At 38.5% G+C, this 19,298-nt stretch overlaps 1 protein-coding gene across 2 annotated transcripts in view; it reads left to right on the top strand.

Moving 5' to 3' along the window:
* Positions 1-19,046, top strand: part of ap1g1 (adaptor related protein complex 1 subunit gamma 1) — an 89,613-nt gene extending 70,567 nt beyond the window's left edge. For both annotated transcript variants that reach the window (XM_072279714.1, XM_072279713.1), the window contains exons 20-23: positions 3,765-3,866; positions 7,609-7,769; positions 10,620-10,718; positions 13,758-19,046. In XM_072279714.1, coding sequence (XP_072135815.1) covers positions 3,765-3,866; positions 7,609-7,769; positions 10,620-10,718; positions 13,758-13,859 — 464 coding nt within the window. In that variant the 3' untranslated portion in view covers positions 13,860-19,046. The remainder of the gene's footprint in view (positions 1-3,764; positions 3,867-7,608; positions 7,770-10,619; positions 10,719-13,757) is intronic.
* The last annotated feature ends 252 nt before the right edge of the window (positions 19,047-19,298 follow it).

Raw genomic sequence — 19,298 nt, 5'->3', positions numbered from 1 at the left:
TTGACATTGTATTCATTATCTTCCATTCAATTTGGAGGTTTTTGTGAAGCCTTTGTGGTATTTTGCTAGGAGACTCCTTAAGATTCCTTCTCAAGGTAGTTAGAAACATTAGGCTGTCAGGCTTGATCTGTATCTTCAAATGCCATCTTTAATATCACTGGCATATGTTGTGAAATTTGTTTTGCAGTAGCAGTACATTGCAATACATAAAAGCTGTAAATTACAGTAAGAAATGTATATAATAAGTGCAAAAAGAGGGGGAAAGTGCAGTGGTATACATAGGTTCATTGTCCATTCAGAAATCTTTATTTAGAGGGGAAGAAGCTGTTCATAAAGCATCAAGTATGTGTCTTCATACTCTTGTATCACCACCTTGATGAGCAATGAAAAGAGGGTATGTCCTGGGTGATGGGGGAGAGGGTCCTTGATGATAGATGCCGCCTTTTTGAGGTATCCTGTTTTGAAAGTGTCCTGTATGCCAGTGAGGCTAGTGTCCATAATAGAGCTGGATGAAGTTGCAACTTTCTGCAGTCTTTTCCAATCCTGTGCACTGGTCTCTCCATACCAGATGGTGATGCAACCAGTAAGAATGCAGTACCTCTATAGCAATTTGCAGGTCTTATGACTTACAATAGACAATAGGTGCAGGAGTAGGCCATTCGGCCCTTCGAGCCAGCACCGTCATTCACTGTGATCATGGCTGATCATCCACTGTCAGTATCCAGTTCCTGCCTTATCCCCATAACCTTTGATTCCACTATCTTTAAGAGCTCTCTCCATCTCTTTTTTTTGAAAGCATCCAGAGACTTGGCCTCCACATCCTTCTGGGGCAGAGCATTCCATATATCCACCACTCTCTGGGTGAAAAAGTTTTTCCTCAACTCCATTCTAAGTGGCCTACCCCTAGTTCTTAAACTGTGTTCCACTGTCATCCCTGCTGGGGTATTGTTCCATTGAACTTCGGCCAGCTCCTCCCTCATAGCACCATAGTTCCATTTGTTCAACTGTAATACTGACACTTCCGAGTTTCCCTTCTCCCTCTCAAATTGTAGATTAAAACTTATTATATTATGGTCACTACCTCCTAATGGCTCCTTTACCTTGAGGTCCCTGATCAAATCCGGTTCATTGCACAACACTAAATCTAGAATTGTGTTCTCTCTGGTAGGCTCCAGTACAAGTCTTTTACCTACTCTCCTCAAACTCTTAGTGAAATATAGCTGCTGTTGTGCTGCCTTCGTAATTGGATCAGTATGTTGGGCCCAGGATAGAGATACTTACACCAGGAATTTGAAACTTATCATGCTTTCCACTGCTGATCCTTATGTGGGGAATGGTGTGTGTTCTCTCGACTTATCTTCCTAAAGTCCACTATCAGTTCCCTGGTCTTACTAGCATTGAGTGCCAGGTTATTGTTGGAACACCACTCAACCAGTTGATCTATCTCACTCCTGTACGCCTCCGCGTCACCATCTGAAATGCTGTCAATGATAGTTGTGTCATCGGCAAATTTACAGTTGGGGTTTGAACTGTGTCCTGCTGCACAGTTGTGGGTAGAGAGAGAGAGTAGAGCAATGGGCTGAATACATCCTTGTGCATCTATGTTGATTGTCAGTGAGGAAATGTTACTTTAGATGTGCACAGACTGTAGTCTCCCCTTGGGGAAGTCAACGATCCAGTTGCAGAGGCCCAGGATTTAGAGCTTGTTGATTACTACTGAGGGCATAATTGTGTTGAATGCTCAGCTGTAATCAATAAATAGCAGCCTCACATAGGTATTGCTATTGTCCAGTGATCCAAAGCCAAGTGGAGAGCCAGTGAGATTGCTTTTGCTGTAGACCTATTGTGGCGAAAGGCAAATTGCACTGGTCCTTGGACAGGAATTGATTCTGGCCATAACCAACCTCTCTAAGCACTTCACAGTAGATGTGAGTGCAACTGGGCGATAGTTGTTGAGGCAGCTCACCCTGCTCTTGTACCCTTTTTGAGACAGATGGCAGTGAGAAATTGAAGATGTCCTTGACACTCCCACCGGGTTTTCAGTGCCCTACCAGGTACACCATTAGGGCCTGACGTCTTGTGAGGGTTCACCCTCATGAAAGATGTTCTGACATTGGAACCAAGAGACAGAAATAACAGGGTAACCAGATGTTGCAGGGATTCACAGAGGTGTAGTTTTATTCTCCCTTTCAAAGCGTGTATAAAATGTGCTGAGCTCATCTGAGAGTGAAGTATCAAAGCCGTTCATGATGTTAAGTTTCACCTTCTAGGGTATAATGGCCTGCAAACCCTGCAAGAGCTAACATGCACCTGATTCTGTGTCTCATTGTTTTTTCTCTCTTAAAATAGCCTTCTGTAGATCATACCTGGACTACTTGTATAGTTCTGGATCACTGGTGTTGAATGCCACAGAATTAGCCCTCAGATTAACCTCTCCTGGTTTACTCATGGTATTGGTTTGGCTATATCTGGTATGTTCTTGAAGGCATACACTCATCCAAACAGGCCTGGATGAAGTCGGTGACAACTGTGGCATATTTGTTCAGATTCAAAGATGAATCACTGAATATTGTCCAGTTCACTGATTCAAAGCAGTCCTATAAGTGCTCTTCATCTTCCTTAACCATACCTTGGCCCTCACCAGTTTCCTCAGTTGTGCTTATACTTTGAGGACTGGCTGAGATGCTAAACCCCACGATAAGAAGTTTGATCATGTCTCACCAGGAACCTTATTTGTTGGAGCAGTGTGGCACAGCAGAGGCAGGTTGGCAGTAGATTTGGTCTTGTGGGTCTCATGTGCAAGGCCCATCTTCTCAGCTTCTCTTGACCTGTAAGTCTACACAGATGAATTTAACTTTCCTGCAGACTATAGGTCAACTGACTTCAGCTCTAGGATGTTATTGCCTTAGTTTGAACAGTTCCCCACAAATTCAGAAAATTAGCACCATTCCTATAGGTAGTTTGTAAGTGTGGTGTAAATTTGCAGTGAGGAAGATTGGGAAAAGTGACAATGATGCAACCTTGTTTGAAAGCTGTCTTCATTGAAATTGGTTCTAGAAGAGACTTAGTATCAAGTTTTATTGTCATATGCTGAAGTACATGTATACACAGATGCTATGAAAAACCTCATTTGCAGCAGCATTAAGGCAGCTATTGTGAAACAAATGTAGGTAAATTTCTGTAAGCCATATCTGAATGTGTCTAATTCCCCTTCAAATTGGTGGAGTCAGAGACTTCAGCGAAGTTGAAGGCCGTGGTGATACTCCACAAAAGGTATGGGCAACTGTTTCATTTCGGGGTGGGCTGGTAGCATAGTGGTTAGCATAACGCCATTAAAGTGCCTGTAACCTGGGTTCAATTCCACTGCTGCCTGTAATGGGTTTGTACATTCTCCCCGTGACTGTTTATGTTTCTTGCAGTTGCTCCCAATCTCCTGCTACGTTCTAAAGCCATATGGGTTAATAGGTTAATTGGTCACATGGATGTAATTGGTCAGCAAGGCTCGTTAGCTTGGAAGGGGTTATTACTGTGTATCTTAAAACATGTACTTTATATCATTAATCTAGTATTTTTCAAGCTATGGGAAATCATTCAGATCACATACTGGTTTTCTGAGCATTGCCATCAGTCCCATTTTCCCCACTTGTTTTTCAATAACATGTTCTTACATGTCCATCAGCTCTCCCTAATTTTCTTGTCATTATATTGTTGTTACCAACAAATCTAATTTGTCTCTAGGTCAGCTGAATTGTTTTTACTTGCAGGTGGTACCATGCCATTAAATGCCCAAGCTCCACAATTTTCACAGACACCACTCCTGTTGGATGGTTTAGCGTCTCAGCCAGTCTTCAATGATTTAAGTTCGGGTAAGACATTTTTAGATTTCAAAAAGACGGTCAAGTTTTATTTGTTACTATTTCACTATCCTACTCAGTTTAGGGGTAGTTGGGAATGGTGAGAGGTTCTGATCTAGCAAAGAACCTCAGATGTTAGGGATTACCTGAAAAAAATGTTTTCCAATCAGTTTCCTTTTTTATTACCAGTATCTGATGTGAAAGGATAAATGGCAGTGATAGTTAAGATCTAAAATTGTTCATCTCCATATTAAGATTGTAATATGAAAAATAAGAAGTAAGTGGGGTCTGGACCTTGGGCTTGCAGTGAGTGACATTGCAAGTGTGTGCATTGCGTGTTTTCTTTCTGCACCATGTACCCTGGCAAAATGTCAAAGGTTTTTTTTCTTTATATAATGCAATTAATCAACCTTTTATAGCAGTAAAAAAAAATTATAGTTTTCCCCTCTGTTGGATGGAGTGGATTGACCATTGCCCATGCTTATGTTTTTAACCCCTCTTAAGTTACTCTGTGTTGAATTGTGAGCAAAAATGTTAAACAGTAGTGATATCTGCAGTAGATTTGGTAACATAATCAACACCTGCTCTCACAAGCAGACAAACACAAGACTTCAGAGGCCTGGACAATATGACGGCATAAGTACCTTAGTGGAGTACTAACGTCATTTGCATTATATCATCCAAACAAGGCTACGCAGAGATATCCAATCAGGTGTGTAATGACAGATAACTGACAGTTGCCTGACCTCAATTATTTCTTTCAAACTGACTCCAAAAGATCAATATCATCAGTAAGATTGCTACAAAAGAAATTTATGTTGAAGCCCTTTATGAACCCCACAAAGCTGGGCTTTCTTGGAGACATTACCTGAGAAAAGCTATCATTTTCAACAATAAGAGCTGCAGTTTGTCCACAATATGTGCATTGTGCTGAGGTCTTTTGTAATTGATATGACTTTTCTATTCAACAAATGAGGAAGGGTATTGAGGATGACCAACCAGATGTTACATCTGACTTTCATTTCTAATGCGTGAAATGTTAAATTCTTCAAAAGGCAAATACTTAGTTTCCTTTAGTTATTAAACAGTAGATTTGAGTAAATTGGAAGTTGCAGACAGGATTTTTTTTTTACAGTTGTCATCTAATCCTCTCTGGAACTTCACTACAGCAAATTGTTCACTGAAAAATCAGAATAAATATTCTTGAGTGACATGCACATTACTCAAGGATAACTCAAACAACAGGAATTCTGCAGATGCTGGAAATTCAAGCAACACACATCAAAGTTGCTGGTGAACGCAGCAGTCCAAGCAGCATCTGTAGGAAGAGGTGCAGTCGACGTTTCAGGCCAAGACCCTTCGTCAGGACTAAATAGGACTAAATGAAGGAAGAGTGAGTAAGGGATTTGAAAGTTGGAGAGGGAGGGGGAGATCCAAAATGATAGAAGAAGACAGGAGGGGGAGGGATAGAGCCAAGAGCTGGACAGGTGATAGGCAAAAGGGGATACGAGAGGATCATGGGACAGGAGGTCCGGGAAGAAAGACAAGGGGTGGGGGGGGGGGGGACCCGAGGATGGACAAGAGGTATATTCAGAGGGACAGAGGGAGAAAAAGGAGAGTGAGAGAAAGAATGTGTGCATAAAAATAAGTAACAGATGGGGTACGAGGGGGAGGTGGGGCCTTAGCGGAAGTTAGAGAAGTTGATGTTCATGCCATCAGGTTGGAGGCTACCCAGATGGAATATAAGGTGTTATTCCTCCAACCTGAGTGTGGCTTCATCTTTACAGTAGAGGAGGCTGTGGATAGACATGTCAGAATGGGAATGGGATGTGGAATTAAAATGTGTGGCCACTGGGAGATCCTGCTTTCTCTGGCGGGCAGAGCGTAGATGTTCAGCAAAGCGGTCTCCCAGTCTGCGTCGGGTCTCACCAATATATAAAAGGCCATATCGGGAGCACCGGACGCAGTACATCACCCCAGTCGACTCACAGGTGAAGTGTTGCCTCACCTGGAAGGACTGTTTGGGGCCCTGAATGGTGGTAAGGGAGGAAGTGTAAGGGCATGTGTAGCACTTGTTCCGCTTACACGGATAAGTGCCAGGAGGGAGATCAGTGGGGAGGGATGGGGGGGACGAATGGACAAGGGAGTTGTGTAGGGAGTGATCCCTGCGGAATGCAGGGGGGGGGGGAGGGAAAGATGTGCTTAGTGGTGGGATCCCGTTGGAGGTGGCGGAAGTTACGGAGAATAATATGTCGACTGCACCTCTTCCTACAGATGCTGCTTGGCCTGCTGTGTTCACCAGCAACTTTGATGTGTGTTACTCAAGGATAACTCACGGTTTTCTGTCAAAAGCGTTGCCCAGACTATGTTGGTCTCTTGTTTTGGAATGTCAAGTGAAATTGTCTGGCATTCCTGTCAGTTGTTGTAACCAAGTACATTGGAGTCTGGTTAATTGAGGCACATTGGGATCAATATATTTCGGACCAATTAAGTGGCTGCCCCAATTAGGCCATGGAAATAGTTAAAAAGTTATTAGAAAAAGACAAACTGCAGTTTAATTAGGTAACAAATTATTTAAATGAAAAACAGAACAAATTAGAACAATGTCAATACTACTACTGTAAAACTGCATTGGTCCCTAATGGGAATGTTGTTCGTCCATCGTTGACGTCAATGAGGACCTCGACACCATAATGATGGTGTCGAGACTAGTGCGTGATTTGGATTTAAGTGAGGGAGAGTTGCGCAGTGTCAGCCTCACACTCTCTTCCCAATTCCCATCTGGATCCAGTGGCAAGACAGAGTCGAGACGGCTGGAGATGGGACTGGGCGCAGAGGATGACCAGGACATCCTCTGTGTCTTGTATCAATGCAGTATCAATGCAGTGGGTATCAATGCAGTGTACGCTGTATTGTTCTTTTGACTGTCAGTGAACAAAATCAGCCTATGCCTAATGTAGATAATGGATTGCTTTTATACAATTTTTTCAATGATTTCATCCTCCAAATCTTCATTTTCATTGCTACATTTTTGATGGTCAATACTTTCAAATTTTTCATAGTTTCTAACTTGTTGAAGTAGTGAAATCGTTTTGTTTTCAATCTCGTCCATTTCTGGCATCTCCAAGCCTGAATGCTTGAAATCGCTGTGAGCAGAACAGTTCCAAATTGTCTATCTGCTTTTTCGCTGACTATCAGTGAAAAAAATCACACTTTTCTTGAACACAGTCTATTTAAAACTGCTCCCTCTAAGCATGGTGTACTGTTTAACAACCACAAAAGTGCACAAGACTGACACTATTTAGAAACTGTTTGGCAACAGTCTCTTGTCCCAAATAAGAGACATAGTATCCCAAATAAACATAATCTGGGCTATTTTCTCAGTTTTTGCTCTTTAAGAGTTGTCCCAAATAAGCTGCTGCCCTGATTAACCAATGACCCAATTAACCAGAATCCACTATTTTTGACTGTAGCTCATGTAGTTGTCAATAATTGGTCAAAGCTAATTGTAGATGTACAGATCTTGAGATGTGGAAAAACACAACCTGAGGAACTGGGCAAGATTAAAGTTGAAGGCTGAATCTGTCTCTAGCCTCTAGGGATTTGTGCGCTTAAGGATGATTTAAAATTGCATTATTCAATACTATGAGTGTTCATACATTCGATGTCCATAATAAAAGATTTAATGTCATAGAGCTGGAAATTGTTAAATTGTGAAAACTACAGTCATTAAATCTACTGTTTTTCCCCACAGGAATTCCTTCAGTTACAGCATACAGCAAAGGTGGTTTAAAAATTGATTTTAATTTTGAACGTTCCAATACGAATCCTAATGTAACTGTTGTTACAATAAACGCTACTAACTCCACAGAAGTAGATATGACGGACTTTGTATTTCAAGCTGCGGTACCAAAGGTATTTGTCAGTTTTAGACTACTAGACTAAGGTCATGGATGTTTGATATCTTCGTCACATTGCTGCAACTTAAGAGTTTTATGGTAACAGTAGAGGATGATCAATTGGAACTGTGATTTCAGAAAGTCACAATTTGGCCAAAAAAAAACACTTTACAGTGTTTTGAAGTATTTTCAAGAAAATATTGTAAATATATGTGGAGTATTGGTTATGCAGCCAATCCCATTATAAATGGGATTTTAAGATTGTGTTTGGCCACTTAGAACTGCTACAAGTCTACTTACTGAAATGTCTGCTGTTCTGCTGATAGTGATGTTAAAAATTTACATCACACGGGGACTATTTTATCCAGGTGCATGGTGGTACAAGTGGACTTCAGATTAATCTCTCCCAGTTCTTGGCCCATAGCTTAAAGTTTGGGTTTCCTCAAAAGAAAAGGTTTTTTTTAAACTATCCCTTTCCCAGGCATTAAGTTCCAGACCTTCTTTACTCATTGTGAGAAGTGTGTAAACTCCTCTAATCCCTCAAATTCTATCCTATCTCTGGCTCTTAAGGCTGATTTATACTTGTGCGTCAACTCGACGCCGTAACCTACGCAAGTGGCCTACGCGCGTTGTGAGCATTTATACTTGTGCGTTCATGTCTCTGCATCGCTCTGCAATTCGGGCTTGTCGTGCATGTGTACACACCTGCCCGCGCAAGGCTTCATGGTCATGGTAGTCTTTCCCGGGGTAAACAAGTTTAAAGCAAGCATCTTTTTTCGTAAAAGTGAAATGTCCCCTCCATAATTTCGGAGGTCTGTAAAGCTTTATGGAAAGCATTGCAGCCAAAGTTCCTTCCCTGCCCTTCAGTTGCCCAATGGGAAGCTATTGCAGCATAGGAAGAAATGCGATGCTACCAAGCGAACCAATCACAGTTGTTTGGCCTGCGTTGCCGCGATGCGTAGTTACATTTTGCGAGAGGTAGGGATCTGCTTAAGGTTCGCGGCAACGCCGTACTTACAGCATCAAGTTGACGCAGAAGTATAAATCAGCCTTTAGTCATCATCCAAAGTGGGTCTTTCCTGTGGATAACATTACATGTCAATCATTGTCCAAAGAAACAACTTTGTAAATATTCTTTGCATGTTTTATGCTACTATCACATCTTTCCCATGGTGTAGTGACCAGAATTGCAAGTGTAAGCAGATGTGAACAGTGGTGATTCATACAATTTTCAGTTGACTTTGGTATATGGACAAGTAAATGTATGCATAGGTGCTATGAAAGACTTAATTGAAGTATCAGAGATATTTTGGTTTTCTTATATGTATGGATATGTAAATTGTTCTGTGATTAGGTTACGGTTAATTGGGCTTGTCAGAGGTTGCTTGGGGCAGTTTGGCTCAAAGGGTTGGAAGGCCCTACTCCACGCTGTGACACTCAATAAATAATAAACACGTAAACACACCTATTTTTACGCAGCACAAATGGGCCTGACCTTGCATAAGCGTGTGCACATTTAAAGCCACCAGGCAATTTATGTAGATAGACTGAAACATGTATTCTTTATTCCATGTCTCACCTTTCTCCAGATTCACTCATTCCCTATGCCACCCCTTCCATTTAATAATCACCCTCAATATCCCTGTTCTAAACATCCATCTGTCTCTACCCTTACCTTGTCTCACCCCTTCGTTTCTACATCCCTTGCCTACACCTATCTCTGGTTCACAGCTACCATCAGGCCATTCTCTTGCTGTGTCATGATGGTCCACCTTTATTCATTACCTCCATCTGCAACTACCTGAAGTCTGTGGCCTGGTCCAGACAACCCTGAGTCTCCTACAAGAATATCATTCAACCAAATCTGTCTCATGTCAGTGGGTCACAGTTGCCTGATGCTGCCTGGAAGGGTTGATGAATCCTGCCACATGATTTTCTGGCTTTTATTTTTAAACACATCTGTCACCTTGTTAACCAACTGGTTTAAGCCCTCTCAGTGAAATTATTCAATACCCCTTCAAGAAGAATGATGAGATGGAAACTCCATTTTATTCATACATTGCCCATCCCTTCTCAGACTGCATTAGTTTCAGCTGTTAAGTTACTACCTCCTAGAAGATGTATCCTTGTATATCCATGCTTTGATAATTAAACATCTCAACTATAAAACATTATTTAAACTATTTGTAATTGTAGAGTAAAAATAAGTTTTCTAAAAAATTAATAACTCAGCTTGATTTTTTTTTCCTAATGATCATCTCAAGAACTCTCATTCATTTGAATGTGGATATTGATTCTAGGCCTTATCTGCTTGGGGGTCCTCAGCATTATTGGACAAAGCAATGGAGTTCCATGCAAGTGCATTTGCTTGTGCTATTTGATTCTTCAAAGATGTTATGAGAGTTCATGCTATGCATAAAGAGAAGACTGCCACTATAAGCTGCTCATTTTGCCCATTTTCTTGTGGATCCTTTTGCTTTAAAACAGAACACCAATAATGCCACTTGGTCATTTCACCAACCATCCATGTTTAACAAATTTTTGATTGCTGCACTTAAAGAGTGTGCAATCTGCAACCTCAAAGCAAGTTGAGGGTTTTGATCCAGTGGGAATGTTAAAGTAACAATATATTTTCAAGTGAGGATTGTGTGTGTTTCCATCAAATAGCACTTGGAATCAATAGTAGATTTGTTTAAGACATGCTATCAGAATTTCTGATTACTGCATGTAAGCTTTGATTGATTTTTATGATGGATGAAGAGTGTATTCATTTCAAGAGAATAAATACTGCTTATTGTAGTATTAAGGCCATATCTCATATCAGGTCAGAATACTTATCAACTTCTTGTTTGCTTTATTTTTGCAGACGTTTCAACTGCAGCTTCTTTCTCCAAGTAATAACATAATTCCAGCACGAAATGCAGGAGCTGTCACACAGGTCATTAAAGTGCTCAATCCGCAGAAGGTACACAAGTTCTTAAGTGTTTTAACAAATTTTTGCTGCCTTCCAAGTGTAACCTGAGCTGACACGATTCAGCAAACATCTGCAAATGTTAGATATATATATATATATATATATGGAGAAAGAACTAGTCAGCATTTCAGTTTAACGTCCCTTTGTGAGAACAGTGAAAATGGATGGCAAGAACAAAGGGGGTGTCTATTTTAGGGCAGAAACCAAGTGAAGATTAACAACAGATTGGTGCTGACTGAGAAGGTGGCGAAGCCTTGCTTTTTGTCTGTTGATCTGTTTGAAAGAGAGCAGAGGGGAAAAAATATAAAAATTAAGTATGAATACCGAATGTATCAGTTTCTGTTAATCTGACATGAAAGAAAATATTGGGAAAGCCAGGACGGGCACCTGTTTCAGAACTGACCAGGCAAGGATTGAGAAGTAAAATACTGCAGAGATCTGAAACAAAAATGGAAAAAATACAAGAGGTACTCTTAATGGGCCAAGCAAACAGACATGACATGAGAAAGAGGGCCAGCATCATGATTTGAAGATTCCTCAGTCCACAAACTCTATAAAAAGTCAGTAACCCAAAATGCAAATCCATTCAGTTTTCCCATGGATGCTGCCCAATTGGTCAGACACCCCCAAAATTTCCTGGTCTTGTACCAGAATTTACATGTTATGGCAAGATGGAAGGGACACTACAATTAGTAGAGCTACTGCCTCATAGTGCCAGAGGCCCAAATTCATTCCTGACTTTAAGTGTTGTCTGTGTGGTATTTGTACATTTTAACCATGTGTTTTCTCTACATGCAACCTGCATGTCCTTGGGTAGGTTACTTTGCCTTGTAAATTGCTTCTGCTGTAGGAGAGTTGATGTGAAAATGGAGTTGGTTAAAAAAAAGGGGGGGGGGCAGGGATTGTGTCAGTGGTTGTTGCTCCTCTCCACACCTTGTGGTGCATCAGTCAACAACCTTGCTGTTCTTCTGTCTGTGTTTTATGAGGCTGGGTTACGAGCTTGATGCTCAACCCTGCACAGATGGAGTGTGTGCAAGGAGCCAACCACATTCAAGCCTGGGACCACTTGCCTCGAAGTCCAGTGTGAACACCACTACGCCACTGGCCTTCAATGAGTCAGTGGTATGGACGGCAAATATGATATTAGCATTCGTTTCGAGAGGACTAGAATAAAAGAGCAAGGATGTAATGTTGGGGCTTTATAAGGTTGCACTTGGAGCATTGTGAGTAGTTTGGGCTCCTTATCTAAGAAAAGATGTGCTGGCATTGAAGAGGGTCCAGAGGAGGTTCACAAATTATTCCAAAAATGAAAGGGTTAACATACGAAGACTGATGTCTCCAGGTCTGTACTTGCGGGAGTTCAGAAGAAAAGGGGACCTCACTGAAACCTATCACATATTGAAAGGCTTATATTGATAGTGGATGCGGAGAGGATGTTTCCTATAGTGGGTGAATCTCGGCCAAGAGTGCACAACCTCCGTATAGGGGAACGTCATTTAGAACGTAATCTCTTGACTGATATTCTTGTAGTACTTACCAGTAATCCAGCCAGGGTTACAAGTGCAGCAATAAGTGCTGGTACTCTGCAGCTCCAGGGTCTCGACATACTTAACATTTTCTTTCTATGGCCTTGTAAATGTCTAGGTACTCAGGTTTCCACCCATATCTCAAAGACCCTCTGATGTTAATCGGCTTTTTATCATGTGCTGTAAGTTAATGGCAGATAAATTGAAGGCCATTGATGGATATATGAGAATAAATTTCTCCCCGGGACCCACTGGGCCAAATTGCAGCCTTCTAAAATGATGACTGCATGGACTTCCATCACTGTACCGAGAGGAATTGTCTTTCCCTCAAGATGACACAATTGACAAAATATTTTTAATGCATTTTGACTGGTAAATGTAATTGAGAGTAAGCATTGATGGTTGAATTGAAAATAAAACAGCCAATGGGCTAGGAGATAGGAATGTTGTATATCACATCGACAGAATTTGATTGTTTCCCAGAAATGATCAAGTTTGGGTTTACTGCAGCATTCAATATAATATGAAAAATATAACTGTAATTTTAGCTACAGAGAGTGGTGCAAATACTGCCCTCCTGTGTTTTAAAAACATCCTGAGGAATCAGTGTTGGCTTTGGCTCAGATGGTGGTGCTCTTGCGTAGCTCATAAGTTCCAAGCTGCAATATTTTGCTGAGGCATTCTAACAATGTTGAACAATTCTGACATGCCACAATGTAGATGTACTTCACTGATTTGGAAGATTTCATTTTAAAACCTCCAAATGATTTTTCCAAGAATTCTATGCATAAAAATACAAATCTTATTTTGAATTTCTCTTTCCTATTTAAGTCCTAATTCCCTCTGATTTTTTTTTAAATATGACTTTTCTTGAAGCAAGATCTTAAATTTATGAACCCTGATTAAGGATCTATTTTTCACAATTGTCTGTCAAATTTGTGGATCTTTTTCTACTACTGTGCTGTGGACAGCACTGGCACGTTGCAGTTATCACCCGTTTCTAGTTGCAAAGCTACTTGAAGAATCCAAGTATTTATAGCAGGGTTAATAATGTCTCAATCACAATAGGTAGCCATTGGAAGTTCCCAATCAGTATTTGTTAATAGATTTTTTAAAAAGCTGTTGGAGGAACGAAACAGGTCTTGCGGCATCTGTGGAGGTAAATGGGCAGTTGTTGATGTTTTAGGCTGAGATCCTTCATGTCTTGATCCAAAAATCAGCAGTCTATTTCCCTCCACGGATGTTGTCTGACCTGTTGAGCTCTTCCAGCAGATTATTTTTGCTCCAACTTCCAGCATCTGCAGTCTCAGTCTCCTTTGTTACAGATAACCAGGGTGCCTGTGGTAATTTATTATTCTTGTCTAAAGGTTACCAATCCTCATTGTTCAATTTTGCACTTGGTCCTTTTGGTAATTAATCACCCTCTGGGTTGCGGATGAAGTGCCTGTCACTACTACTTAGTTCACAACTGTCTGGTAATCCTGGTCAATTTTGTCTTTTATAGCAACAACTCCGTATGAGAATCAAGATTACGTACAGCCTCAATGGATCACCAGTGCAAGATTTAGCAGAAGTAAATAACTTCCCTCCTCAATCATGGCAGTGATTCTTAATTTTTTTTGTTTTTGGGAGGCAACACCCCTCTTTTCAACCAGTGGATTTTAGTAAATCATTGGGAAGATTGTATCCTGCGTGTGCCTACATCCACAGCTTAATGTTTGGAATGTGGGATGCAAAAATAATGACCAATTATGAAGAACATCTGCCTACAATTGCTATTCCTTTTTCAAAACATGTCCATGTTAGTCTCTATCAACATCGTGCTCATCAATGGAGTATCAGCTCGTGGTATGCACTACACATTGTTTCTGCTTTACCCTACTGATCTTTGTAGAACTTGGAACAATTACACAGGAGTTGTGATCCAGTCAGTGCTACCCTAGAGTCAGTAAGAGTTCTGCAACTTTACAAGATTTCAGAGTCAAGATATCAAGAAACCTTTTTGTTTATTTTTTGTCATTAATACTTTGGGAACTGCATTAAACAGCATTATAAATTGATTGTAGGTCCTATACGGTAATGATTTGCAATCCATTTTGGAATGGTTCTTTCATAAAATGTTCAATGCATTTTTGCCCTTTTAGCATTTACTAGTTGAACAGTAAAAATTGGATGATGACACTCAACCAAAAATGCATTTGTACAAGTCGTCCCCAGGTTATGGTAGTTTTTTTCCTGTGAATTGTTCGTAACCTGAACAGTTCTGAAATCGCCATTGCAGCCACCAGCTGAGTTCCCAGGCAACAGAAGACGCCTGCAATCCCACAGCAACCAGCAAATCTGTACTGTCAGTCTCCTAAGCACTCATTCTTATGTATGGGCTGTTTATAGTCTAGGTAGAATCAGTAGTGGGAGGATCGCTAATGCTCAGTAACTTGATTCATTTTCTTTATTTTTTATAATGAGCTTTAAATGTCTGTGATATTCCAGTTAGTGGTAAACAATGAATCTGAAGTGAATTATTATTCTCCTGATATGAAAAACAGTACTTTTTTCAAAAACCTGTTTTAATAGCTAAAAGTAGTCTGCATAAAGTAGATAATTTGGTTTGCACAGAGATGGTAAATTTTTTTCACCTTTTTGAACTGGAATTTGATTGATATTTCTCTTTTGTTGGAAGTTGATTATTTTTGTCAACAAATACACCTTAGCCAACATTTCAACCTCAAAGTCTGATCCATTTAAATTCAAATGACAAAGTTTTGTGTTTCTTGGACAGCTTTATGTGTATCATGAAATGCCATTGTGTTGGTATTATGTAACAATTATTTTGGAGTAATTGACTTCAATAATGGCAAAAACAATTTCTTTTGGATATTTTAATTGTTATTTATTAATTGGTATCCCACAAATTCTAATCCCCAAATCCTTTGAAAATGAATTCGATTGGGTTTTCAATTTTATGGACTTGCAGAATGGTTTTTGATATATTTGCAAATAGATGCATTGACTAAATAATAAAACAACTGGGTTTAAGTAATATATTTAGAATATTTTGTAATGGCTCTCTAAATGAGTTATTGCAATTTCAAGTCTTTACCCCAAAAGATAACAAGTATTAAAGCAAAATGCTTAATAAACAAAAATCATGACCTTGCTTTTGGTGTGAAATTTAAAGTGGCTTAACATTAGTTTAATAAAGGTTTAATTAACCAAACAGAACAGGTCACCTGCTCTGAAAATGTTACTTCTGCCTGCCATTTTATTTGATCTTTTGTTTGGTAGGGTGGGGTTTGGTAGACAAAAAAAGGTTATTTATTTTATATCAGATAGAAACATTGGATAGATTTTGGCAAATCCTGAATGTATTTGAGCAGTTGATGGTATATCTACTTGATGCTCTTATCCTTGATGCCTGCATCCATAAAGTGTAACTATTTCAGTAAATGTTCAAGCAAGGATGGTTTAAAGTTTTTAAATTTAGCTTGCCATAAAAGATGAAAGTTGCTCTTGGTTGTCAGAGGATTAATATGAAACTGTTTAGCACATAGTGTATACAAGCTACAGTATGTTTTTGTAAGCACAATATGAAATGATCATTCAGGAAACTGGTTACTCTGGTAAATGAAGCATTATCACTACAGTCTACATTCTTCATATAAAACCCAGTAATTAACAGAATTGGAGTGGTTTCTCTGCTGTTAATCTAGTTGAGTACTTGAAATCATAATGTTTTCCACTTGTTCATTTTGATCAAAAGTAAAGAAAATGTGTAAATTTCTGGGGATGCCTTATTTAACGCAATTGTGTTTAGATATTTGTGCCAGAGTATTGATTACAGGATATTGCTTACCGGTTTGTAATTATGGATTGTTACTATCTCCATATTTCATTTCCATGTTAATTAACAGTTTGAGCTGATTTCATTAGTTCAGTACCATAATTTAATAGGTGTGCCTGTGCCATCTGCATTTTAAAAATATGTATAACTTTCTATAAAAAGGAATAAATCAATAATTTAACAGGCCATTAGTAAATTCATAATATTTAATAACCAATGGGGCACTGTAAATTTGCATTTTTAAAAATACATGAAATAGTTTCCCAGTTAGATGGAAATAGTTTATGTAATTAATATGGTAAACTATCCATTGTCCATTGATTTCAATTGATCTAATGGAAATGGTAGTGATTGATTTGCCATTAAATAATTGCTACTGTGCAAGAAAAATAATTAAGCAAAGAAATACGTATTAACAATAAATTCACTTCCCTCTCCCCAAGTTCGTTGATTAATTTTTGTTTTGGGCTCTTAGAAGTCTAGCTATGGTTGAAGGATTTTCCATTAAGATATCAACGATGACCTTATTATAGATATTTACAGCATGCTGGCAGTTATGTTAAATATTGATTACAAATACTTCAGCACTTTTTAGTAATTATTTTCTAGTGTATTGTAGAGCAGAGTATCTATTAAAATAAAGCTTAAAGTCAAACTAAAAATTTGCTTTAGCTGGAAATTAAATAGAAAATATGGGAAATATTCAGCTGATTGAGCAGGAGATGGGAAATTTTAGAGCTGTGATCTGTCATAACTCCTGATTGAGGTCATTGATCTGAAAAAAATGTTTGGTTATACTATCATTTAATTGTTTTCTGTTTGGCAGGGATTCAAATACTTTTGGTCCACACCAAGGATATTAATGTCATGTTTTCAAATCTTTTATTTTTGTATAGTTTAGATAGTCCAGGTATTTTTGTATTACTCAGTGCAGCATATATATCTTTCTTCATCATTTGGTATATGCTGGAACCTTCACTGTCATAAGTTAATGAGCATCTGTCAGAAATAGTTAAATAACTGAGTTTGTTCATGAATTTGTGTGCTTTTAATCATTTTGTTTTACTCCTACCTGATTGGTCAACTGAAAGTGAATCAGAAATTGAACATGTCCACTCCAACCATTTTTATATCATTAACAAAGTTATTAGTTATCCTTTAAAAGAAAACATGACATTTTATCCAAATTGTTTAAAATAATACTGTCTGGATATGATTTTAATGTGTTTTGAATTGTAGGTAAACCAACAAGAAACATGTACATTAAAAAAAATCAATACATTCCTACAAAGCAAAGCCACTAACTGTTAATCTTTTTCAAATTATTATGCTATTATTCAAATTCATCATAGCAAATGTTTTTAAAAATCATGGTGGTTTGAGGCTCCAAGCACTGGCAGGTGTAAATATTCAAATGAGTGGAAAGGAGATGTGAGCACTCCCATGCTGTTGTATAGAGACTTTCATATGAATGTATTCTAGAAATGCATAGTGTCTAATAATATTTGGGGGGCAATTTAATTAAATATTTGTATTATTGAAGTCTGCTGGTGAATTTTTAAAAATGAAACAGGTGGATAAGAGTGAGAAAGCAGACATTTTGACTACTGATTAAATTCACTTCGTACACTGTGCAATAAAGTAAAAATGTGGGTCAGCAAGTTTTATGGTTTTATGTTGATCTACTAACATCTGTTTTTATTGCTTTGAATCTTTGTGCTGAGAGCAAAAGATTGCTGTTTCTGCACTTGCACCTTTCTGATGCTGTACAGCCTTCATTTTTGAACCCAGAGATTTGCTTTATCACATTAATTTCAAAGCACTATTCGTTCAGCTTTCCTTTTGTTGCTGGATCATGGACAAAAGTGTTTTGAGGACTGAAGAGATTTTTTAAAATCATGGCTTGTATTCATAGGTGTAAATGTTCACTTCTATTGTGGGACTGCTTTATTAAATTCTATGGTTGCATTCAAGAATTGTGAATTGGGTTAAGTATTAGTTAATATACACAAATTAATAGTTCTTAGAGTCTTACATTATCTGCCAGCACCTTAATTACTGCCAGTAGTTCATCTCCTTAAGTTGATTAAAAAGGCTAAATCAGTGCAGAAAATTTCTTTCACAAAGATGATTCCTCATTGGAGACAATTTCATGCAATAGACTTTGCTAACGTGCTACATATTTGGCTTGGGAAGGAGTTTTGTTTTGATGTGTAACATACCCAAATCTGAGAATTGTGCAAATTGGTATTCCTTCTAGTGGGTGTATCTTTTCTTTCTAAATAAAGAAAATATGGTTGTCAGGTTTATGGAGGAGTGTGCTCCATTGGCCTGCTATTCTTTCCTGGAGAAAATTTTCAGTAGCATTATAAATACTGAGGGGTAAATGTTTAGGGAAGCTATGTTTGGGGATAAAAGTTGACTTGATCTGAAACAATGTATAAAATACAGGTAAGAGTTGTCTAAGTTTGGGAATTGTTTGAACTATTACAATCTAATCCATACCTCTTAAACTGTCAGGATGCATGAATTAATGTGTAAATAGCCTTATATTTGATTTCAATTACCTGATGCATTACTGCAAATTTTACTGGTGAAACTGAGCCTGCAGTTTTGAAAGCTGGCATTCCATTCTTTAAGATTGCTTTGTTACTGTACCATATGATACGGAGACGGGGAACTAGGTCTTCAAGTGCATCAAATTTTTTCACATTTTCCATTTCATAAGATGTGCCTCGCCTGTGATTCTTTATCCTTAACTATATTGTAAGTTTTATGAAATACGTCTATCATTGGGAAAATAAACAATTACTACAAGCTTATTTTTGAGATATTGTACAAAATGATGTCCATTGATCTTGAAGTGAATGGGACATAAAAGTAACGGTCATTTTAGATTTGTATGTTTTGTCTTTTGGGTTGCAAAAATTGATCATTGACTAATAAAATAAATGGAAAAGTCCATAGTTAATTTTTCCAGTGTTTTATTACTAGGATGTTGATGATTAGAGAGCATTGTTACAATTCTTCAGTATTTCATTTGTTGGTTTTACGTTAAAGTTTAGAACTTTGCACTGTGATTTCCTCAGTTGCCTTTAATTCATGGTCTTTCCCATTATGTATTTTATAGTCTTAACGCTTGAGTTGAAAAATACTAAGGGTTAATTTCAGGTCTTTGCATTTCTATTTATTGGATGTTTCATA

Source organism: Mobula birostris, chromosome 15, assembly GCF_030028105.1.
Source record: "Mobula birostris isolate sMobBir1 chromosome 15, sMobBir1.hap1, whole genome shotgun sequence".
Taxonomy (NCBI): Eukaryota; Metazoa; Chordata; class Chondrichthyes; order Myliobatiformes; family Myliobatidae; genus Mobula; species Mobula birostris.
The sequence above is the reverse complement of the archived record's forward strand: the minus strand, read 5'-3'. Positions and strand labels throughout refer to the sequence as shown.